This window comes from Magnolia sinica, chromosome 6, assembly GCF_029962835.1.
Source record: "Magnolia sinica isolate HGM2019 chromosome 6, MsV1, whole genome shotgun sequence".
NCBI lineage: Eukaryota > Viridiplantae > Streptophyta > Magnoliopsida > Magnoliales > Magnoliaceae > Magnolia > Magnolia sinica.
The window spans coordinates 101,535,759-101,562,075 of NC_080578.1; the positions used below are offsets into that span (position 1 = coordinate 101,535,759).

Genomic DNA, 26,317 nt, shown 5'->3' on the forward strand with positions numbered 1-26,317 from the left:
CTGTGTGTAGCATTTTTGTAACACTTTGATGACGACGCAGTGTCCCTCCTCACTAACCTAGATTCCTCCTCACTAAGTAGGGTCAGGCTATAAGAGTGGGCAACACTTGCAGGACATTGAAGATCTACATTAAAAGATCAAACGGCTTTTTTTGGAAACTTTGTAAAAACCACTTTAATCTTTCTTTCAAAAATGTTCCTCCTTCGTATATAGAAGATGTCACAGGCCAATGGTGATTTATAATCCTCACCGATAATCAGTCTTTGAGAGCTATTCAACAACACATGGGCATCCATGTAAAGCCTCTAGGGCTGTCAATGGGCTGGATCATGTCCTATCAGTTGCAAAATTTTGAATAGGCCCAGCTCGAACAGTTCAAAATTCTAGTCTTAAGGCAACCCTAGCTAGGCCCACCTTGTTGATGATTTTAAAAGCTTCTCTTTCAGTAGGCCCAAAATACTTAGGTAGTGCCTCTTTATGAGATTCTTGAAGTAAATTCAACTGGGAGAGTACTTATTCTCTGTGCTGATACTCAGGTCACAGACTCAACAAACTGATAAAATGGTAAGCGTATGGTCAATGTAGCCACCATAAAGCATTCCTTGGCACTGATCATGTCTGATGTGCCACAATCACACATACACATTCATATATTAGTGTCTTGAACTAACTCAAACAGTTAGATATACTCATGATAGGAACTCCCCGATTCAAATAAGGCCCTTTTGATTATTTCTTCGCATGTACCTACGGTAGCATTCAAGTAAATAAGTAATGTCCTTTGATACTCATACTGCCTAAGTAATCATCAGTTACCAAGACAACCTTAATGATGAATTGTCGAGAGCAAGGCCTAGGATTGTCTTTGGGTCGGATTTGAAATCAATCAGGTCAGGCCTTTCGGAAATTTTTAGTTTGTTAGGCCTAGGCCTAGCCCATTGAAAAATCCTAATTCAAGTCCATCATTGTTTTCAAACATATTTCAATTAATCAAGGATCTACGCAGCCAAACCTCTTTATATCACTAGTGGAACTTGGCTTGCAACAATGTCACCCATGCACCATGTCGAAATTATCTATGCAATTAGCACAAGCAAGTCAGTACGACTACCTGAAATGAGCACTCTCTATTTGGAAAGTAAATCTCTAAAGGCTAAAAGGTTGATTTTAAATAGAGGAACTATAGATGGTACTGGAGAGATCCTTTATCTTAAGATTCTCTTTACCTCATTTTCTTGACATGTAGCAATCCCCTCCTTTAATGGCAAGATGTGTGTGCGAGGCTGTTAGTATTTGAACTAGAGTTGACTCTAGAAAGCGGAGCAAAGGACTTCACAAAGAGAGAAGTTCAAGTGAAGCACTGTGCAAAGCAAGTGTACTTGGGCGAGAAAGAGGTTTCAGGAATAAGAATAAATTGATCACAAGTAAATGAATAAACTGTTAGAACAAAAAAATGAGGATTTAAGAATTCAAGTCTTTATATGAGAATTCTTCACTTAACTTGTTTACTAGAATCTACGGATATGCCATTCGACCAACCTCCTATGTACATGTTGGGGTTGGAGTTGTGGTCATGGCGCAATGTTGTCTGAGCCACCATGCACTGATGCAATATTAATTGAACCGACATGCGGTGAAGATCATTAATGCACTGCTTGCATGCACCTCGAGCCCCAATGACTACATCTTTTCTCTATTATGTCTAGTTTTCCTTTGATTTTCTCTTTGAAACTTTTCTATGGGCAAATTAGTATGAGCCAGCTTGGGTTTTTCTGGTTGATATCACGTGTGCACCTAATTAAAGCCATCATTCATACTGGAGAATTGTTATATTATGAGGGCATAGTTGTTGGGATATAGTGCGTTGAGGTTCTTCCTTGTGGGGGTAAATCTATCTTTAAGACAACGATTATAATGTGCCTCGGCTTTTTAGATTACTTCTTCAATGTTTCTTGTTTAGTATTGTTAGATTTCTAGCTTAATTTCTTTATTAGAACCATTGTTCGGAGTATCCTTGATATTATTTCTATCTCTAGCTCGGTGATACCGATAACACAAGTAGTGATACCAATAACACTAGTAATATATTTTTTTTTTACATATTGGTAATGTATCATTAAGTATCGCTGGTGTACCACTAAGTATCGCCAATATTTTTAACTATGTAAATTTCAGGTATCGCTTCTATGACCAATGTATTGATATCACTATTGTATCACAAATATTTCCGAACTTCAAATTCGAAGCGTCACGTGTTGTAGTGTATCAGTGATATTTCGATAATGTCATCAATATATCGATATCGCTAGAAATTTGTTTATTAAACAAAATTCTATTTAAATTTTTTATGGGTAGTTGCATGAAGTATTCAATTTGTTGATAATAATATTTATTGCAACATAAGCAATATTAAGACTACAATCTTTCACTAATTACCTTCAAGTAGTTGTGATTACAAAATTCTATTTAAATTTTTTATGGGTGCATAATTGCATGAAGTATTCAATTTGTCGATAATAATATTTATTGCAACATAAGCAATATTAAGACTACAATCTTTCACTAATTACTTTCAAGTAGTTGTGATTACAAAATTCTATTTAAATTTTTTATGGGTGCATAATTGCATGAAGTATTCAATTTGTCGATAATAATATTTATTGCAATATAAGCAATATTAAGACTACAATCTTTCACTAAAATATTATGTGTTGTCGAAATTCTAAAATACTAAGAGATGTTTGGATGGAAGGTTGGATGAATGGTAGGATAGTTGGATGGATGGGATGGGATGGTTGAACTAATTCCCAATGACAACACATGTTTTTATGCCCCCATTAAATAAAAACTTATTATGGATGCATTTTTGTTATACAATTTTTTTTATTTCTTAATGTACAAATATGTGTATTTTAATATATCTTAAGTTTCGCCAACAAATTCTACCATTTTTTGCACATTTCTTTGCTTTTTCATTTACCGATGATATTGTCAACGATATCCAACGAAACTTAGCAATACTGATACTTCGAACATTAATTAGAACAAACATAAGTAAAATAGGCTTTTAGTGCCGTAGAGTAGAATATGATAACTCTCACTTGCCTTAAAGCGAATCAACTAATAATTAGTTGGCCAATAAGACAATGGGAGATAAGCTTCATCATTAAGAGGGAAATAGCATAGATCACCCTCTAAGGAAATCATATTGTTAGTATGTTTGACTTTGCCAAGGAACTTGCATTGCTCTCGCATCTAATCCACAATTTCCATTGTGTTTTTCAGCTCACGTTCTCTCGCAGAAACCAATATTCCATTTGATGATAAACTTAAATGAGCTAATAAACAATGTAAAATCATGCCTACTGCCAGTAAATCCACATGGTGTACCCTACTCGAATTTTGTAATGTCCTAATTTTATAGTGTCACCTTAGTTTTAGTGGGGCGTGCCTGATCAATTGATTAAATGGCATATACATAAGACATTGGGTCCTTTTTTGTGGGGGCAATTTTATTTGTGGGATATTCACTCCCAATGGACATGGATTGGCTGGTGACCATTCCACTAACCAATGGCTCATAGCCAATTTGCAAGCCCCACCATGAGATACATGTTTCATTCACGCCATTCATTCATTTTCTAAATCATTTTATGGTTTGAGCCCAAAAATGACGTAAATTCAAATCTCAAGTGAACCACATCATAGGAAAATTGTGTTGATTGAATGCCACTATAAAAATAAAAATAAAATCTTGGGCCCCACGAAAGTTTTGGATTAAACTGATATTTGTTTTATCCTTTCATCTAAATCTATATGACTTAATCAGCAAGTTGGATGTCAAATAAACATTACAATGGGCCTTAGGAGGTTTTTAATGGTGGGCATTCAATCACTACTATTTTCCTATTTTTCCTATGGTGTGATCCACTTAAAATTTAGGTCTACCTCAATTTTGGGTTCAAGCCCTATAATGATTTGAAAAAAATGGATGGATGGCGCGAATAAAACACACACATCATGGTGGGGGCCACATAACACCAACTATTAACCACCTAGTAGCAGCGTCACTTGTCAAACCATATTTTTTCCCAACGGTTTATCGTTGTGTGGCCTACTTGAAGTTCCATTTGTTGTTGCTAATTCAATCAAACAAGGCCACATATGTGAATGAGGGTTTGTACTAGTTTACGTGTATGCGTAAGATGCGCAAGTATGCTAAAGTTTACTTGACTCAAAGGTTTGATCGAATCACTGGTGTTCCCTCGCATCAATATGGACATATTAGAAATTTGACACATGATTCAGTTATTTTCTCAACCAATAGTTTGAGCTCCGTTCAGGTGATTTGTGAAAATGATAGGAGTTGACCATTTTGAATGAATTCTTTTTGCATTAGGATAGTAGATGTGAATTTACAGATTTAAGAGCTTTTTCTTCCACTGGTCTTTATGTTTGCATGTTCCTTGAACAAACAAAAATGTAATGATAAAAAAAATAAGGCAAAATAATGTCGATTTTATTTACATTTAAATGTATGACATATTATAATCGATAAAATAACATTTAACCAAATAAATAAATGAAAATGAAAAATAAATATCTGATAGGTCTATCAAAATAGATAATCGAGGTGAATGGTTAGCAGGATGTGACCAGATTGGTATGATTAACCATATTGGGTCTTAATTGATAATGATCCTATAATTTAAGGTTGATGATATTTGTTCTACTCTTAAGATAATGTAATGAGAGCCATTATGCAGTAGCTGTCTATGCTATAATTAGTCTAGGCTAAGATACGATAAATGAAAAAATAAATATAAAATAGATACATTTGTTTGGCATAGAGTCTTGAGTTCTTCTCTGTGTGCTCCTTTTATACTTTGTCAAGGCGGTAAAACCCTTTATTAGGCTTCCTTGCTGCTTTTGGATCTTTCGTGCTCATGTCACAATTCTAGATATAGAAATATTCTTGATTGATCTGAAATTATTAGCTTGCATTATAAAGAAAAGACTTCAGCCAGGTCTGAACTTGCTGACTTCTTGGATCTTGTTCTTGTAGCTAGTTTTTTATAAAGATCTTTGTGGCCTATTAAAGATTAGACCCGTGACCACCAAAGTCCCTTTTATAAAGATAGCTAAGCCAAGATTGGGAACTTTAAGGGTTAGTCCCGGATCGATAATGACCACTCAACATCTCCACTGGTAGCCCACCTTATCCACTTTGAGGTGTTTGGTAGTTTATATCAAACTGCCTCCTACATTTGACATGCGGTCCTGTTTCTTGATGGTTGGGAGTATTGGAGGGGATACATGGACTATATCTACTAGATCCTAATATCTTAATCCTGATCGAAAATCGACCTTGGGATGTCCAGGTGATTTCTTTATATCTTTGGATCTCCATAGTATTAGTTAGTACGGGTTTGTCCAATACTAACTTGTTATCATATGGATCCACCTTCTCATCTAGTTCTCTCATTTTCTTAATTTCAATTGATATATGAAACAAGGAATCTAGTCAAGCATATGTATTTGTCTCTCTTAACTTTGGTCTGAATTCAAAATGATTTGCATAAATAAGACATCTCATTAAATGAACATAACGGTTGTGACTACCAAAGTATGTGACTATTTAATATTTATCCCCGAAAATCATAACTAACATGAAAAGAAGATCATTTGAATGTTTTTTTTTTAATTTTTTTAAATGTGAGTACTACTGCACGTGTGCCAAACAATTAGTGTCACTGTGTGGTAGTTTGCTAATGGACCACGTCAGGACACCATTCGAGCTGAATTTAGCCACGTGGCTTACGATTGAAGATCATGATAGAGATGGATCCCCAATTACGGTGGGCCCCACAGAAGTGCACCACGATTAGCGGCTCAGATTTCACACGTGAATGACTTGTATACACGTGCGAGGGGAGTGCACTCGAGTGTTGCAAGTAGCATTTTTTCCTGATGTGACCTGATGGAGACGGAAGAACGGATAATGGTAAGCGTCTATCTACGCCAACATAGGAATCCTATCCATCTAATCAGCCGCCTTCAAACGAACGGTAGAAAACAGCAATCCACAACACCGGGTTGGGAAGTGAAGAAAATTGACGGATGGGATTGCCTTTTACTTCTAATTATTTTCCTCATCGACCACCCTTTTCCGTATAACTGGATGAACGGCTCCGATTGATGCATCACTCTGCCACGTGTACTGCACCAGGGAGAGGTGGCTCTAACATCCCTTTCTTAGACAGTTCGTTTTTCCTCTGTCGCGACTAATGAAACTACATGTACATCTACCTACAGAGCCCCATATTATGAGATATCCAAATGATCTGAACCTTCCATGTTATTTAATAATAAGTTTTATTCATTATTATCACTTATAAATCTATATTTGAATATTATTTTGTTGAAAATTTATTTTCATTGCTCTAAATTCATCTACCCACATTAAATTTCTAAGCATTGTATTCTGAGTAAGTTTATTACTATATTCAAAATATCATATTTCCCACAAAATGGACAGTTCAGATCATAAGAAATATTAGTATGTGCCCCATAGTGACAGAGATACACCGTGTAACCTCACTCGCGATAGACGAAAAACGCACGCCTCTCCTTTCGTCATCCTCTCCAGCAGTTGTTCTACGCAGGGCGTAATACTCGCAAGCTCATTGCGGCCCCCCATGTTATGTGGGTAAAATCCAGTCCGTCCATCATGCGAAAACCGTTATTTTTACCGTAAATAATGAAAATAAACTTGAATAAAAACTAATTTCGGCCACACCCACGCGAGAAAAAAATAAAATCACTACCAAAACCCCTTAAGTTCACACGCCGTTGCCCACATGAGTTTTTATCAAGCTATTTTTGTACTTTATATTCATCCTGGTGAGTTACACCTGATTAACGGTCTTGATGGAAAGATATACACTATGGTGGCCCACCACACAAACATATGATTGGCATCTCATAGCGTCTATTCCATGTAGTGTGGCCATCTGAGTTCTTAATGGATTAGACGGAGTGGATTTCACTTATATAATAATATAAGTGGACCCCACATACCTGCGTGTTTTTACTGTCTATGTACAAGTAGAGGATCACACCAGAGTCCCTTAGAAATTGCCACAGGAAGATTCATGGGGCCCACTGTTATGTACAAATGAAATCCAGTCCGTTCATAAGTTTCCCCAGATCATGATAGAACTAGAGATGAAATATCAGGCAGATCCAAGGCCCTAATGGGCCACACCGAAGGAAACAATGAAGATAAAAAACACACACCATTGAAATCTTCCAGGGGCACAAGGTGACCGTTCTTGTGGTGGGAAGCTAGGTGGGGCCCACGTGATGTTTATGAGAAATCCACTCCATTCATCTCTTTTAAAAGCTGATATTATGACATGGGCATGAAAACGAGGCACGTACAAAATTCAAGTGGGCCCACAAGACAAGAAAGGGAGGGAAATGCCTACCGTTTGAAACGTTACAGGAATCAACCGTCATTTTTATATCCCATCCAGACCGTTCATAAGATCATTCCCACGGAGATTAACTGAAAACACAAATATTAGCCTGATCTGAAACTTGTGTGGCCCCAACAAATGTTTCAACGGTGGAGGTTCAATTCACGCTCTTTCCCATTGCGTGGCCCACTTGATTTTTGGATCGATCTGATTTTTTGGACCATGTCATATCATGAGGTGGAAAAAGGGATGGACAGTAGATTTCTGGCAAACATCATGCTGGGCCCACCTAATTTCCGGCGGCCACTCGCAGACAATCCACGTCCGAAAATATCTGATTCAAATGGTGTACTCAATACTACTGTTTCTTCATGTGTGGCTTACTTGAGTTTCTGATCATCTTGATTTTTTGTACCTCATATCATCATGAACGGAAAAAACTAATGGACGGTGTGGATTTTACACGGATATCTCAGTGGACCACACAGCCCCATGCGATCCAGGAACTTTCTGTAACTGGTGTTGCAGTTGCAGGAGACTCCCGTCGACTTTTGTCAGACGAACACGTCCACGTGGCACCCGTAAACTCACCCCACGTGTCGGACCGTACATTCCCACCACCTCCTTCCCGCTTTTTATCACAATCCATCTCCTCTCTCGCTTTCCCTTTCCCCTTCTTCTAGGGTTTTCTCTCCCTCCCTCCTTCCCTCTTCCCTCTTCCCTCTCTCTTCAATCCGCCGCGTCGAACTATAGCAAAACAATGGGGTCGTCGTCGACGGCCACGATCAACTCCACGTTCCAGGACCTGGAGAAGCAGTCCTCTCTCATCACCGCATGCACTCTCCTTTGGAAGGATCTCTCCGCCCATTTCTCCTCCTTAGAACAATCCCTGCTCTCCAAATCCCAATCCCTCCATCACAAAATCCTAGCCCTTGATCAGACCACCCAGCATTCTCTGGACGTCCTCTCCCAGCGTGAGATCTCCATCGGTCCTGCTGTCGACGCTGCTCTCTCCAAAGTCGACGAACGGAAGGAAGCCGCTCTTGTAGCCCTTGATCAGTCCCCTGCTGGCAGCGACGGACCTAACCAGCCCTCCGATTCGACTGATGAGATCGCCATCCTCAAACTGCTGCAGTCCTTCTGCACGAAGATGGACACGGAAGCTTTCTGGAAGTTTCTGACTGGCCGGAAGAAGGACATAGACGCGATCCGGTCGTTGATCTCGCCAGCGCTCTCCGACTGCATCGATCCGGCCAGGTTCGCCATCGAGGCGATTTCCGGTGTGTTCCCGGTCGATAAACGAGCTGGGAAGAGCGAGCGGGCCAACGAGGTTGGGTGGGCCTGCGTCTTGATCTTGGAGTCGCTGGTGCCGGTGCTGGCGGACCCCGTCCTTGGCTCGTCGAGGCCTCTGGTGACGCCGAGCGTGAAGGAGCGGGCAAAGGAGATCGCTGGCACGTGGAAGGTGGGACTCGATCAGCGGGGTGGGGTTGAAAGTGCCAAGGCGCCGGAGGTGCACACGTTCTTGCAGCATGTTGTGACATTTGGGGTTGTGGCCAAGGAGGATGAGGAGCTTTACAGGAAGCTTGTTGTTGCGTTTGCGTGGCGGAAGCAGATGCCCAAGCTCGCGATTTCACTCGGGCTCAAGGAAAAGATGGCTGGTACGTTGTCTGATCTCTCTCCCTTTCTCTCTCTCTCTCAGAAATGTTTGCCTACAGTCACTGTATGAACTCTATTGTAACCCGCCAGCGTATTACTTGTGTATAACATTTCGAGTGTGCTGCACCATGAAGTTCACTTGGGGAGAAAATCGGGCTGGTCCACTCATCAGCGGGCCAATATAACATCTGAGTGTGCTGCACTGTGAAGGTCACTTGGGTGAAAATCAGGCCGCTCTATGAATCGGGCGGGCCGGTTGTGGCTCATCTAATGAGTGGATCTGGCCTGATTCCCACAGCAAGCAATCTTTATGGTGTGACCCATCTTTTAAAAAAATATGGGGTTGCATGTGATTGCTCTTTTGTTGAATTTACTCCTTTCAGTTTTAGATGCCGGAAGTAATGCACATCTTGGCATTGTTTAGTAAAATGTAGAAGTCCTATTTTTCGTAAGATTGGCACTATTTTGTCCATCTGATTGGTTATCCAACTCATGGATGGGCAGTTCTCTGATCCGTGTCTGTTTTACTATTATATCTGCTGCTATTTTTACGTAGGAACTGTTGTAGATCTTGTAGAGATGGAACTCGAATCTGTGTGATTTTGATCTGTGGCCTTCCCAAGGTGTGGCCCCCTGATATGACAGTTTGCTTGTGTGGCGTGCTGATGGTTTGCATGACAGTTTACGGAGGCCCAAGGCCCACCTTGGGCCCCAATATATGTTAAATTTGCAGGCTGCTTGCTGCTTATTTTTTGGGCTTAAATTTCAGGGTCTATAATTGGATTTTCTTGAGGACGCTAGTTGAATATTTTGCTGATTTTTGAAGATCTTGGGCACCGATTCTCTGAATTTGCATTAGCTATTTTTGCCCATCATATTTTAGTGAAATCATTGTAAATTCATTTATTGCTATTTTGGATAGATTTGATTGATATTGAATCAATCTAACAGTTGTAGATCTCATTAAAGATTTAAAGATGATCTTAGGATGTCTCTTTAGGGTCTATATAAATAAGGGCTGTTCTTGGAGGTAGAGGCATCACACCTTTTTTAATTTTCATTAAGTTGTTATGCAAGTACTTGTAACTATTGTAGGACTTTGATATTAATGAGTTGTTTATCTGTCTAGTCTCTACTCAAAACACTCTTATGAGGTATGTATTCTTCATCAATTCTAGTGATTTGGGTATCAAATCTAATTGATTCAATAGTCGTAGTGTATTACCCAATCAAAGCTAGTGTTTTAAATATTGGTAGTATCGGCCGATATTGAATGTGGTCAATATGATGTACATGGGGAGTATTAAATTTTGTTGTTTAAGGGAACTTGATATGCGTACTTTTTTGTGATTAAAAAATAAATAAATTTCTAAGTGTGTAAATGGCCGTAGAATTTGCGTCATCAGCCGCATGAACGTACTGAGTGCTTGTCCAGCCGAAAGGCATGACTAGCCATTCATACAATCCATCTTTTGTCTTGAAAGCGGTTTTCCATTCATCTCCAGGATATATTCTTATATGATGGTACCCGTTTCTCAAATCAATCTTTGAAAAGACTGTAGCATCTGCCATCTTGTCCAACATGTCATCTAGGTGTGGAGTGGGAAAACAATACTTCACCGTTATTTTGTTGATGGCGCACCATCGACACATACGGAAGCTACCATCCTTCTTTGTTGTCAACAACATAGGCACGACAAAGTTGAGGCTATCACAATTGAAACCCTTGGTTAGCAATTCCTCCACTTGTTGACAAAGCTCTGCATGCTCTGTTGGGTTCATTCGTTATGCTGGAAGATTTGATAATGACGCCCCAATTACCAAATCAATCTTATGCTAAATGTTGATAATGGGTGGGAGTTCACTTGGTAGTTTGTCAGGGACCAAATTCTGAAATTGGGACAGAATGTCCTGAATCTTAGGTGGTTGAACAACTCCTCATTCAGGTTTGAATTGATGTGATTGGAGAAGGAGTGATTTGCTGATCTTGCGAAGGATTTGTGGAGATTGTTTCATGTGGTAGGTTGGGTCAGTTTTAGGTTCATGCAAAAGCTGAGAATGTTGAAAGCAAAGTTGAAACAACGGAATAAGGAGCATTTCGTGAATGTGGAGGTGGCTAAAAAAGGATGTTGTATTGGATTCAAGAGTGTGATTTGAGGGAAGAAGCATGCTTTTATCAAATGAGGATTGGGAAAGGGGGACCAAATTGAAACTTATGTTTAGTTGAAAGGTTGAGGAAGAAATCAAATGCAGGCAACCCCCATGGGCCCTTTGGTTAAAAGGAGTGAGAAAAACACGATATACTTTCACGAAATAGCTAATGCCAGAAGGAGAAATAATAGAATCCCAAGCCTCCTAACTAATGAGCAAAAAATTGAGGGGTACTAAGTGATTTGTGATGATGCCATTGTTAACTTCTATTTTGAGTTGCTTTCTTTGGAGAATTGGGTTAGTTTGAAGCTGGACAATATCTTCTCTGATCAAATCAAGGAAGAGGAGTTCGCTTGGCTTAAATGCCCATTTAGCGACGAGGAGATTTGATATTTGAATTAGGCTATGATAAACACCATGCCTTGATGGCTTTCCTTAATTTTCCTCCCAAGTATTCTGAGAAGACGTTAAAGATGATCTCTTTGCTTTGGACTATTGAGTTTTGTGAAAGGGAAAAGCTTCCAAAAGATATGGGTGCCTCCTTTATTTCTTTTATTCTAGAAAAGGAGGGTGCTGAATGTCATAAGGACATTAGGCCAATCAATCTTATTGGTAGTCCATATAAGATTCTAGTAGAAGTTCTTGCAAGTTGCCTAAGGAAGGTTTTGGTTGATGTTATGTCTCTGTCAAGCAAGCAGATCCTCAATGGTGCATTCGGGTGGTTGCCCATGAATGCATTCGTTCCTGATTTAGAGGGGGAAGACCATGTATCATATGTAAATTCAACTTGGAGAAGGCTCATGACCACATGGATTGGGTATTTCTTAAGCATGTGTTGAGGAGATTTGGCTTCAATGTGAGGTGGAGAAATTGGATGCAAGAATACATGGGATCGGTTTGTTTCTTGATGCTTTTTAACAGGTCTACTAATGGCTTCTTCAGCTGTTGGAGTAGGGGATCCTTTACCTCGTCTATTGTTTGTAGTGATCGCATAAACATTTTGACTTAGATGCTGGCAAAATCCAATGAGGAATGTTTTCTTGAAGTGTTAAAGGTGAAGGGTGATTTTGATTTTGTTTTTGTTTTCCCCCATCTTTAATTTGTAGATGACACAATTCTATTTTGCGACGTGGATAGCTACCAAATGAATGTTTGCACATGGTGGTTGGATGCTTTTGAAGTTGTGTTAGGTTTTAAAGATTTATCTCCATAAAAGTAAAATGATGGGGGTTTTGATGGAATGGGAAGAGCCATGCTTGCGGGCTATTTCATTTGCAAAGTGGGTGCATCTCCCTCAACTTATTTTTTTTTCTCCATGTGTGGGCAAGTGCTAATCAACATATGGGATGGGGAAGTTGAAAGATAAGTTCTTGGGATGGAACCAAGAGATATCATTTGGTGGGCACATCATTCTCATCAATCCCGCTCTCTATTATGCTAATGTATGTCATTATTCAAATGCCTGATTTGGTATTAGGAGATCGGAAGAAAATCCAAAGGAACTTTCTATGTTAGGGAGCAAACAATCGGCATGAGTTTAATTTTTTGGAATGGGCTGAGGTTTGCATACTTAAGAACTTAGGAGGGGTGGGCATTAGATGTTTAGATCCCTCAAATTCATGAACTTGTGACTTGGAAAGTGGCTTTAGAGATTTGGTATAAAAGGCAACTCTCAATAGAAGCGTGCGATTTTGATGCTCGAGCAAGCATGACTCAAGTGTTGAAGGATGGTTTGCTAGAGAATCCTCTCTTTTGGGTTTCTTGGTCATGGAAAGTGGTTTACAACAAAAACAATTACTTGAAGCAATTTTGATGTAAGATGATGCAAAACCAGATATGTGACCAAGATTTAACTTAAAATCAAAGGAATAAATAAAATCATAAACTAAAGTGTGATGCACATGCAAACAACATGAAGCCCAAGAGATGACGGGTATGATTCGATGCCAAATCACAGTCATCGGCCCTTTGACCAAACAAAGCACTCAGAAAATTAGATGCAAGGAAGATAAAGATATTCCGACTAGCATAGGAGTTATCCAAGTTCAATAGGTGAAAGTTTGATATTTCCTAGGTTGGACCAAGGTAGTTCCAATGCAAAAATCTTGAGATCTAGGAATATTAAACGCAAATGGCTGAAACTGAGTTGCCTATTGTGGACAAAGGAACATAACCTACTCAAAACTAGATCAAGTGGGCCCACACTCGCGTGTGGCAGTCACATGGGTGGCCGTACAGTCACACGTGTGGGTTGATCGTGTAGTTCATGCACAGGTCGGGTCCGTTTATATTGGAAGATGGTTTTAGGTGGCCCGTAGGATTAAGTAAATTTAGATCCACGTGAAAACAATGGAAAGATCTTACCGTAGGATTGAAGATTCAAAGAGACCTACCACCTATGATTCATCAAGCATGAAGTGGAAGAAGAAGAATCTTAGGAACGAAATAGAGTGGCTTCATATCCTCTAAGCTTTTATCCAAAGATCTAGCCTTCACAACAATGAAGGAAAAAGAAAGGGACTCTCACGAAGCCTCTTCAAGATTTCTTCAAACTCACGTTAGGGTTGGATGTCCCCAACCCACTTGCTTTATATTATTTCAAAAAATTGTTGAAATGACAATTCTGCCCCTTTAGTAACAAAAGCAAAAAACTCATTATGTCCTAAAAGGTAAAAAGTCTAATCTACCCTCCCAAAAGAAAATAATGTAACAAATAGATGTCCACTGTCCAATCACAAACTAAAATGTCCAAATCATTAAATAATATAAAAGAAACTAACAAAAGTGTACAACATAATCCAACCATCGGATGGCCCCATGATGAGACACAAGATGATCCAATGGATGGACGATCATGTAGACCATGATCAATGGTGGAATGGTCTACAAATATGATCCATGCCATCCATGCTTTTATAATGCTTGCTGATGACCACTGGTGATCACCATCAATCGCCTTGCCAAAGTGAAAGTGCCGATGTAGCCTGTCGATGCCTATGTCTTTGATATGTACAAAGTGGTGGTGTGATGTCCGCATCAAATTTTGATCAGTGTTCCTGATATTGCAAGCCGTCAATGTAGTTACTAGGTGTAATATGGAAAATAAACTATATCAATGATATTATTATTATTGATAATATCACTGATATCGTGCGATATTTTCAATATTGCAAAATGCCGATGACAACCCTTTGCGACAAATACAGTGTGTTGTTGATACATGTGATGATATCAACTATACCAAAATGATAATACTTGGAAAATTCCATAAATTAAAAAATTTAGAAAAAAATAAAAAAAATTGGAAGTATTTGGGGATCTCTTCCAAGGGGGTGTTTTAAATTAGTGCATTATGTGTTGAGTTATTGCATCATTCCTTATTGGTGCAACAAAATCATATCTATTAATTGAATATTTTTTCCTAAAAAAGTATACTTTGGGCGCCTATACAATGGCAACCTATTTTGTGTTACTTTTATTTATTTATTTATTTATTTATAATACTATGAGTCCTAAGTTTGTAATCATGTAACTTTTAATATCTCCTAAGGTTTCAATACAAAATTTTCCTAATGTTCCCCAAAATTTCCCTTAAAAAACGATACATTCCTGGTATTAGTGATGTTATTGACAATATCAATACATGGTTCAGTATTCCAGATCTTTGATACATGTAACGATAACAATAATTTGAACATTGGTTGTAGGTGTGCTGTAAAGGTTGTTACAGGGCCATAAGGGTTGTTATGTAAAGGTAACGGTGGCAACCGTTACATGTTACGGGGTCGTAATGGCCGTAATAACCGTTATGGAAAAAAATGACCCGTAATTGCCGTTAACGGCACGTTACGTCCTCTATAAAGGCCATAACAACCTAGTAATTGTCTGTTATGGAGAATATATAGGTTTTCCATACCTTTTAATCAACATTACGGGGCAAATACAAGTTTTAGGGATAATTGTTTTTCAATAATAAAAAAAAGACCGTAACGGCCGTTACGAGGGCTATAACAGCTGTTATGACCCGTATCGTAAAGGTAACGGTAGTGGCCGTTACGGCCACCGTTACAGAACACCAGCTATTGGGGTTGACTGCAGTTCCAACTGCTATTCCATTTTTGGAAGACCCAGCGTTATATCACCCAATCTTGATTTTTCATACATATAACTGTAACTAATATATCTCCTTCATAAAAGATTTCTCCATAATGACCATGAAGAATTGCACACTGAGTTGTCGAATGAAGGCTTAGCTTAGCTGATCTTATCACAAAGAAGGCAACATAAAGGAACTCTCCTTGACCTGACCCAATGTGTTTGACCCAATCCATTTGCTACCCCATAATTAGTGGATTTCGTTAACAAATGCAATGGAAAACTTTGATGACTAGAGATCGTACAATGGACGAAGCCTATCAACTTGCTTGGAAAGTCAAAGAGTACTCGAGGAAGAAGTATGAGGGTAGTTCAAAATCGTCTTACGAGTATTTGAAAAGAAATTGGTTGTGCCTCTTCGAATTTGAACTGCCAGAATCCTAGATAGGCAGAAGGAAAAGTAGTGGATCAAAGGCCACCTTCTAGAGGTAATAGGGTACCTAGATGCTACAAGTGTTGGACATTGGTCCTTCGAGTGTCTGGAAAGGAAACTCAAAGATGAAGCTTTGTTGTCAAAGAATAAGAAGGATGATGAATGCAACTGAGAGATAGTTATGGAGTCACCACATGTTTTATCCCAGTGATCTTTGGTGGAAAAATGGAGTACCAATGCCTTGTAACAACTTGTACGTTGAAAGGGAACATGCAAGTTGTGATTGACAATGACGATTTGGAGATTATATATTGAAAGCAATGTTGGATAAATTGAATATAGATACCAAGAGGCTTTTGCAACCTAACATAGTCATGGTTTCATAGGAAACCGGATCAAAGTGACCCATTGTTGCTTGATTTCCTCTTCCATAATGGGTATCATGATGAGATTTGGTGCGATATGGTGCCAATGGATATATGTGATGTATTTCTATGGAGGGTCTGGCATTGTGATCGAGACCTTGTGAACTGTGGGAAGGAGGATTTCCTGCAAAATTAGGCCTGGTAACAAGTGGGGCGTAGGGTTGGTTTATGCCTGGATTTTGAACTGGTCAGCCGGGGACTACTGGGCCAATCCTATTCAAAATATTGATTTTGCTTGGCCTAGGCTCAGCCCATTGTCAGCTATGTACACAATTGAAACAGACAGGGAGGCATTCTTATGACATCCTAAGATAAACGGTGGAACAAATTGGCTAACAAAGCTGATTTTAAAGTGGGCCAAGGAGACCAAGCCATTGGGGCTAGTAGATATTCCGCCTCCACCATCAGAAGAATTCGACAGGGTTGAATTCCTTCCAACCTGGAGGGAATAATGCAATCACCGAATTTACTTTTAGGAGGATGCAAGGTGTAAAACCCTATTTCTGTTCTCCAAGACGTGGGAAAGGTGCAAATCCTTTTTCTCTATCTTCTTTTACTTGCAGCTTGTTTCTAAGTGTATGCACAGTTTCAAATCCGCAGACCCCACTCTTTGAGTCCAGGAATCTGTCTGTTTGAATTGATGTTGGGTTCCTGCACTTCTCAGTGTCCATGCAATACAGTAATGGGAGGGTAACAATCAAACTTTGATAATATGATCGAGTGAGTTCTATCTGTTGCGGAGATAATTAAGAGCAACCTAATAAAGTGGGCTCTCATTAGGCTTGAATTTTGTGGGTTGCATGATCCAACTAGTAATTTAATTGGTTGCTACAGCCTAATTCTGAAGTGTTGCGGGCCTATAACTTTCAGGTGGAAGAACCCGCCTAGTGGATTACAGAATTGAATTTCATATGTTTGTGTATAGGTAATTAGGGGCCATGCAGTATTGGCAGAGTTCTTTGTTGTGATAAAATGAAATTTGTGTCCTTTGGCAAGTATTTTTCATAGAAATTTCTCAGGGCCAATAATTGTTGATATCAACGTCGCGAGCTGACCAATGACCGTTCTGACATGTGGAAATTATCTTTCTTTCTTTTATGAGATTGAGACTCCTCCTTTGATTTGTTTGCCTGTGTGGAACGAGAGGCATGTAATTAGTTGATTCATTCACCAAAGGAGGTGTTATTTGGTCTACTCTTTATATTGGGAACTTGTTGTGTACTTCCTGATGTATTTCTCTCTTCTGATGTATGATCAAAATTGAAGAATAGTCAAACAAGGATAAGGGACAGGTTTCCTGTAGTGTTTGAAATATAGAACTGCTAGTTATCTAGAATGTAAATTGTATAGAACCAGCATACTAAATGGGAGATGTTTTAGCAAGGATGACAATCAACACTAGCCTACCTGTTTCCTGAGAAATTGGTGTTTGAGTATTGCTCTCTCTGTTCATGTGTTCTTTTATTTTTATTTCTGATTTGTAGTAAACAATTCCTTTAATGCTTTCCCAAAAAAAAGTATTTCTCTGACAAAAACAATTAAAACAGATGATTTTAAGAAATTTCATTACCGAGGAATTCTAGGGAACAAGATGTGTTACTGTGTGTTAAAACCGGACATGTGATTATATTTAAAGTAGCTCGCGAAGTAAACAGTCATGGTATTTCTCCAAAAAAAAAAAGAAAAAAGACAAAAGAAAAAAGAAAAAAGAAGAAGATTATGGATAGATTGAGTTTGAGTATGGGAACTTGGGAAATCAATGCCTGAGTTGAATGAATTTACAGCCTTTAAGCTCGGTGATTTGGATTCCCTGGTATTCACAAATGCTGAAAAAAAAAGGGATTCATAAGGACATTTGATAAATTATGAAATTTGAAATGTATATGTCAAATCCTCTAGTCTCTATCTGAGTGCTTGCATTGTAATTCTGATTTCGTGGGTTGACCTCTCCTCCAAGGGTCAGTGGAGTCATTTGAGTGACTACTTTGTCTTTTATGAGTCACTTGTTCAGCAAGTTCTCTTTATTATTTTCATTGCTTATTTCATAGGCTATTATTTTCATTGCTGCCCATGTGAATGGGGTGGCTCGTGTGGAGTGGAACCCATGTGAAGTGTGGCCCACGAGGGGGTTTCAGCCGAGGTCCTAACTCTTACGATGTGGGGCCTGGGCTATGAGATAAATGGATTGATTCACCATGCTCTATCAGTTTGAGCTTTTAGAGCAAGTAGTTAATTGTCCTGCATCAGAAACACTATAGATTACAAGCAATGGATGGTTAGGATTATACCAGGTTTTCCTTTGCTTTGGGAAAAAAGGACGCAAACATGTAAAGAGTCCTTGTGAATAGTTTGGATCATTGAGTATTAATTTTTCATAAAGTTCAGAACCCTCATTTTCCAGCAAGGTTCTCCTAAAATGCTCAAGGACTATGATTTGACCTTGTTGAGACTCTTGTAGGTCTCTCATTTTGAGGGGCTCTCATCATCTGTTGCTGAGTCACTCATAGAGTTGCATAGCCTAGTTAGTACTTATAGTACTTCAGCTTTGATTGATTTTTTTATTACATCCCTGCAGCCATGCTTTTCATTGTATGATGAACCACATGGCCCTGCATCAAGTAGTATCAAGGCTGAATTTCCTGCCTCAGTTGTTATCAACACCAAAATGTATTTAATGTAAATCTACTTTGATCTTGCCTGCTATTCTTTGTTGAGATCATTCGAGAAATTAAAGAAGATTCATAAGACGCAGGAAAAAAGGGATGAAATCAAAGAAGAATTGAGGATACCTCTAGCACTTTGGATGAGATTGTGTGGTGTAGAAGGGAAGCCTGTGTCAAATTGCAATCTGTTGAAACCGAGTGCCTTGAATTTGGAGGCCTGATATGTAATGAATTGGATGCCGAGGAAGATGTTTTGATGTGATGCAAACCATCGATGGATTGATTGATGGATCTACAAATGGAACTAACGATGGATCAGCAATTGAATCAATTGACACTACCATCAATAGATGTGTAGTTGAGACAACTGAGGATGTGATGGACAAATCAATGATTAGGTTGCTGAAATGTGAACAGAATGTGTTGAAATTCAGGTGGACATGTCAATTTAATATCAACAAGGATCAGCAGGGGCAAACATTCAGGGCTAACAGATCCATGTGAATCACTTTACTCAGATATCTATGCATGTTGTTTTTGGTTGGAGTTCTCTCGATGCCACTGTCCATATGAGAACTGTGCTTATGGCCTTCTTGGGAATGATGCTGAGAAGATAGAGAAGATGCAACCATACACTCAAAAATGATATAAAGGTGCATCTTGTGCATCATGTGCAATGGTTAATGCTGGTTCAAACTTGAGGTTGAGTTTCTTGCTTCCTGGGGGGAGTTTGATGCAGCCATGATTATGTGATTGTGTGGACGAGTTTGAGCATGGGGCCCTACGAGCCGAAAGTTGTCTTTTTTCTTCTTCTTAAAGTTCTCCTATTAGGTCATGTTATTCATTGTTAGAGTGAGTCATGGCTTGTTTAACAAGTTCCCTGTAGCCCTTCCCTCACTTATTCCGTAGGCGACATTTGGATAGATTTGGGAATCAAATGATGTCTGATGACAAGAAATTGATCATGTTTTAAAGCACACTGTTTTAATTTTCAAAAAAGCCCAAGATTATGCCATTTGAATGTGGTTTGAGTGAGTTATGCCAATTTTTGGAAGGTAATAGATATTTCGCGTACTTTTAATTTTTTAAATTACATGGATTATCAGTATTAGAAGTAATAGATGGTTAGGATTATGTTACAGTTTCTTTTGCTCTGAGAAAAAAAAAAGTATATAAACATATAATGACTCTTTTATGAATGGTTATGATGATTGAATATCAAGTTTTCAGAAACATTGAGTTTTTTCTTTATTTCCAGCAAGGGTTCTCCCAAATTTCTGAAGGATCATGTTTTGATTTTGCCAAGACACTTCTGGATCTCCATTTTCAGAGAAATTTGTCGATCTGTTGCACTGAGTTGCTCACAGGATTGCGTGGTCTAGTTATCCTACATCGGTATGATCAATGCTCAATTTCATATATGCAGTCATGCATCTTGCCATTGGCTGAACATGCCTACATCACCTAACCTTGGGCAATTTGAAATGAATCAACTTGAATCCAGTGAGGTCCCCAGCATGCAACATTCCACGTGGGTTCAATAGATTGAGTTCCACGAAAGAGACATGGATAGAGAAATCCTTGGTTTTTCAAATAACTCATCTTCTCTAGTTTAGGCTGTTTTGTGGAGTTCCATGGGGCATCTAAATGCTGGAACCCTTTTCCACTCTTCTCAATGGGGAGTTTCAATCATCTGAATGATCCCAAATTTCCCTTCTGCTACCCCAGCTTTAGCCTATGATACTTGGATCCTTCAACTCCCTTTTGGAACCCACATTGGATATTTCTCAATTGTACCCTAGTATTTCGTATTAATATAACAATAAACATGTAAAAAATAACAATATATTAAACTGTTTTAATAATAAAGATGGAAATATTAAATATACAAGCATGTCTTCATACCTTAAGGTTGGACATTGAGCAAGTCGAATGCCTACATTCCTACATGTCTCCAAGTTACATAGCTTTCAGTGGCACAAGATGTGGGCGTTTGTGCTTGCCAATCAGAAGGAACAATTGTTTAATTAAGGTTTTCCGATTTTTTGAATTGTTCCTGTAGTGGTAAGTGGTAACTTCGTTTAAATGAAGAGCTTGAGAAGAGTAACCTGACAGTATTGAATACATCAATAAACTGTACTGAGATAGCATGGGCGTCTGCCAATATATACTGGAGATTGCGTTAAGGTGTCCTTGCAATCACAGAGGCAGTAATTTAATAGTAAATCAGTTTGCACTTCAAGATTCCCAAACTAGATCTTGTTGGTTTGCTGTCTTGTAGACTTCTGGCTAATGTTATCAATTGTTGGTGTTATATATTGCTTAGTCAATATATATGCATTTTGTTTCTCGTCAGGTACTGCATTACCACCCATGGCCCTGTATTTGAGCCAATACGGGTTCTGGTTATGGAACTCACAAATCCTATCAGTAGCAAGTTTCTCTTGACCTGGTCGATTTGTATTTTTTTTGTTCATTGTCTGTAAATGCTTTGATTCCTGCACAAACTTATTTCAAAACTTGACTCGTCTTTTTCTTAACTGTGTTTCGTGTGGGCGATGCGGCACAAAGCATAAGAATCGACTGTATGATCTAGCAAGAATCTGGTTACGAGACTCAGGAACTTACTGAGTATGGAGGTTTCATTCTATATGCAATATTCGAATATTGGAACTCCACAGGTTGTAGGCAATCAATTCCTAAGGCCAGATATAGTGCACACTGATCCAATAACCACAAAATAAAGCAATAGGTTAGAAGGTTCTTAGAAAGGAATCACTCCAAACATGATTTCTCATCATCTATGGTGTTGTGTTGGCTTTATAATCCTCTTTGTTCTTTCGGATAAATTTTGTTGCTTCAGGGGGAAAAACTAACTACTGATTTGAATAAAAATACGAAACTAATGTTCCTACTTTGTGCCAAACATGAGTATGTGCGGATTCAGAATGCGCACATGCACGACCCACAATCTTACTAGGCCACCAGTGGGGCCCAAAAATCTGATCCAGTCTGAGCTGGTCGCATGTGGGGTTTTGCACGGTGTGAAGTGATGTGGCAACAGATTTGGGTGCGGGAGTGGGAAGTGTATGTTTCAAAATGTTATCAAGTATAAACAGTTGGGAAGCACAATTGCGGGAGTGTGTTGTGTGTAGGAGCAGCACTCAGAAGGATCATGCAACTAAGATCCAATCTGATTGCCTATGGTGTTCACCCCTTCAATCTTGGACGAGAAGGTTGTAACCAGTCTTGTACCCTTGACCTTGTGTCAGGGCCATAAGGCAATGTAGTGTTAGATGATTTCTCATCATCTATGGTGGTTGTGTCGGCTTTTATAATCCTCTTTGGAAAAAAATTTTGTTGCCTTCTAGGGAAAAAAAACTAATTACTAATTTGAATGAAAAAAAGAAACTAACATTGCTACTTTGTTCTAAACATCCATGTGTAAGGATAAACAATGCACGTGTGGGGTCCACAATCTGACTGGACCACCTGTGGGGCCCAACAATCTGCTCAGATCACATATGGGGCTCACAATCTGATCTGATTGCCTATGGTGTCAATGCCTTTGATCTTGAGATGCAATGGTGGGGGCCGATTGCATCCATGAGGTAGAGGAAAGCTACATGTTGGCTGAGAGGATTATCACCAGCCTTGTACCCTTGTCCTTGTGTCATGGCCGTGAGGCCCTGACCATCAAGATGAGAGAATGGATTTATTTGTTAAGATCTGTTTTTATCTGCTGATGGATTTATTTTATTGCTTATATTACGTAATTTATACATTTTAACTAAGCAACAGGAGATAACTCTTATGTAGGAGGAAATATACAATGCTCAAGGTAACTCTGCCAGGGAACAAACAGGCGGGCCTGTCTTGCAATGATCTGGGCTACTCATTTGATGGGACCCATCCTGAGTGATTCATATCCCATAAATCTCCCTTACCAGAAAATTTTGCCCATCAGACTCGCAAACTTTCTTGTTGTTGAGTGTGGAGCATTGACTAACCATCCTTTTGCAGTCTGCAAATCAGAGGGTTTCTTTATTTGGAGGAGACAGATCACTAGATGAATGATATGGATCACTGAAGGATGGGTGCCACCTTCACAGTTGCTGGGCCCAACGAAATCTCTTTTTATTTGTTTGAGCATTGTCCTATACCTCAATGGAAATTAGGTTTTTTCATTAGATGACATGTTATCCATTGTTACTTGCAGATATAATTGAAGAATTAATCACTAAGGGGCAACAGGTCGATGCAGTGCATTTTACTTTTGAGGCAGGCCTTGTGGACAAGTTCCCTCCCGTTCCGCTGCTGAAAGCCTACCTAAAGGATTCAAAGACAGCTGCAACTTCTATTTTAGAAGATCGCAACAATTCTGGTCGAGCTGCGGTAGGTCTATTATCATCTGTACTGTATCAAGTGTGTTTATTATCTATTCAAATGGGTAATAATTACACTCTATGATACCAGGATGTGCTCATTTGAATTCCGGTGCATTTGGATGCTCAATCAAAATGAATCACAGCAACATTTTACAAAGAAAGAATGTTATGGGGTTAGACCACCCTATAATGAAATATTGTTCCTTAATAACTTGAAATATGTGAAATTGCAGTGAAGGATTTGGTCATCATTATGAACGAAAAATGGTGCCTTACCAACTTTGCTTATTTTCAATTTCTTCAACTGGTTTGGAGCAAATCAAATTGATTGAGCATCCAAATGTACTCTTCATCATCATCGCTGGTAGTCATCGTAGTCCTTGTTCCATTTGTTTGGATTTATGAATCCTGTTTTGCCCAATATTCCTCCTTTCAAGCACTTCAAACATGATCAAGTTTCCTGTCATTATGCAGTCCGTCTATAGTTTTTGTAGCACATGATTGAACCATCTCAATCGGCTCCGCATCATTTTATCTCCAATTGGGAAATGCTATACGTCGCTTTGACTGATCTCATTCTTAACTCTCCTTCCTAATCGTCTGAGACATCTATCTCAACACCCTTATCTCTCAATGTTTATCTTCTATTCCTGCTGTACTATGCTCCATAGCGTAGCTGGTCTAATGATTCTCTTATAATCAAGGTATGACATATTGTCCGAAACCAGTACGTACTCACAGCACACCAGTGGTGCATCTCCACTTCGTCCACCCAACTCAAATTCTTTTGGAAACATCCTTATCAATCTCTCCAAACACAGCCCTAGTGTAGCTAAACTATCAAGTTTTCGTGTTAATAGGAAATTTGAACTGGATTGAAAATTTTGAACTACACTCAATTTGTGGAGAAACGCAAATGCTTTTTGGTGGTGGTTGCTGCTGCAATTTATTGCTCACTGTTGGAGGTTCCTTGTATTTCATCTTAATGGCCAGTCCCCTTGGATGCAGGCTCTGACGAAATTGACAGATTTTTTTTAAAGGCAGTGAATATTATTAAGAAAGAGCAACTAACGCAAAAGGGAAAAAATAGAGCCTACACAAAATTAAAATACAACCCAGACCCTTAAAGAGAAACAAACTGGCATTCATCATTTTAGGAGGAAATAAATTAATCTCAGGCATGCTTAAAGAAAGAAAGAAACAAACAAATACCAAAAAAGTTTCTCCATGTTCTTTTTGTGGGAGGAAATTTAAAATCGATGAGAGCTCTGTTGATGTTTGTTACAGAACATAGCTGGGCGCAAGGAGCAGTCAGCTCTACGGGCCGTCATCAAGTGCATCGAGGAGTACAAGCTTGAAGCTGAGTACCCTCCGGAAAGCCTCAAGAAGCGTCTCGAACAGCTGGAGAAGGCCAAGGTTGAGAAGAAGAAGCCAGTCGCTGCCGCTGCTCCTGCAAACAAGCGCACACGAGCCAGCAGCGGGGGACCGATGCCTCCGGCCAAGGCCGGGCGCCTGACAAATGCTTATGTGTCCTCTTTCCCAGCAGGCCCCACGTTCGTCCGCTCACCCTCAAGCCATGCCCAATACCCAACAGGGGTCCCGCCATACGGATATGATAGGCCAGCGGTGCCTGCCATGTATGGCAGCCGGAGTCCCCCGGCTGTCAGGGACCCATATGGGTACCCAACACAAGAAGTGCCCCCTCCCACGGTTGGTGGGTCATACCCTGCCCCGACCATGAACTATGCAGCAGCGTATGGAGGCTATGGCAATGGTATGGCCACTGCTGGGTATCAACAGACATATTACCGGTAGATTTTATGTCTGATTCCGGCGGCAAACTCTTGGAAGCTGATAACAACTGATGATGTTTGACCCCAGCCTCTCAATTTACATTAATGGTTTGTTTATAATCTCAGTTAATCACACTAACTACTTATGGTAGCAATGTGAGTGTGTTTTTTTTTTTCCCATTTGGGGTGGTTGATCTTCCTGGTGTATTTCTAATCCTAGTACTTGCATCATGTAGAGATTATTTACTAAAAATATATTCTGGAATGTTCTGTAACTTGGTTGTAGGTGGTAGAGAATCTGGTACTGCTTGCCATGCACTTGCTTTCTTCTTCTTCTTCATCCCATTTACCTTCTTCTTCCTCTTCTTTCTTTTTTATTTTATTTATTTGTTTTAATTTTTTTTTTGAGGTGCTGATGATATTTATTTGTATCCTTCTCTGCCTTTGAGAATATGAATAGCATCTTAGTTTGAGGCTGCTGATTCAATGGGCCCACCGGCAATGGCCAATGCAATTGAAAAAAACTGCATGTGATGGTCCTATTTGTTTCTGTTTCAGGTTCAGGATCACCCCATGGGAGATTTTTTTAAAAAATGGTGGGTCCATCTATGGGCTGCATCAGATCAACAGTACCGTGGACGCCAAATGATTGACTTCAGTTGCAGGAGTTCATGGCTGGAGTATGCTGTTCATATTCTTAGGTCGATTTGTTGCGGTTGGCAGGTTGTCCAGATGAGATGCGTGGGCGCAGCCCATTGTATTGATTATTTTTAGTCCAGGTTATTGAGATGCTGCCATTGGCATGGATTGTTTCATGGTTCAAAATTGGATCTGCAATGGATTTTGGGCTGTTGCATCGGAGTCTGAGATAGTATCCATCCATATGCCTATCAATGCAACCCATTGTTTAAGAGAATGTATGCTGTCTCAAGGGGAAAGTCGGAAATAAAAAATCTGAGGGGATCGGTCCTTTTTAATATAGGTGTGAAGTGATTATATACTGTATTTGTAAGGATAGGTAATTCTCAATTAAAAGAGGTCTCAAGTTCAACTGCTTGGGCTATTAGTTGGTCCACCCAGTGGGTAACTTCTAACCTTTGTGTGTGCGTGCCACAAGAACTGTCCAACATGTTAGCCCTTTGATGAGGATCACCTTGTAAAAATAACCAATGTCTGCTCATTGGGTGGACCATTGTAATAAACCTTAGAAAATTTTAGGGGTAATACATTAT

The 26,317-nt window shown here is 39.3% G+C and overlaps 1 protein-coding gene across 1 annotated transcript; it reads left to right on the forward strand.

Moving 5' to 3' along the window:
• Nucleotides 1-8,152: 8,152 nt before the first annotated feature.
• Nucleotides 8,153-25,403, forward strand: LOC131249298 (FRIGIDA-like protein 4a). The gene is made up of 3 exons (XM_058249962.1): nucleotides 8,153-9,139; nucleotides 23,124-23,299; nucleotides 24,580-25,403. The coding sequence occupies exons 1-3, from the start codon at nucleotides 8,242-8,244 to the stop codon at nucleotides 25,105-25,107; spliced, it is 1,602 nt and encodes a 533-aa protein (XP_058105945.1). The 5' UTR covers nucleotides 8,153-8,241; the 3' UTR covers nucleotides 25,108-25,403.
• The last annotated feature ends 914 nt before the right edge of the window (nucleotides 25,404-26,317 follow it).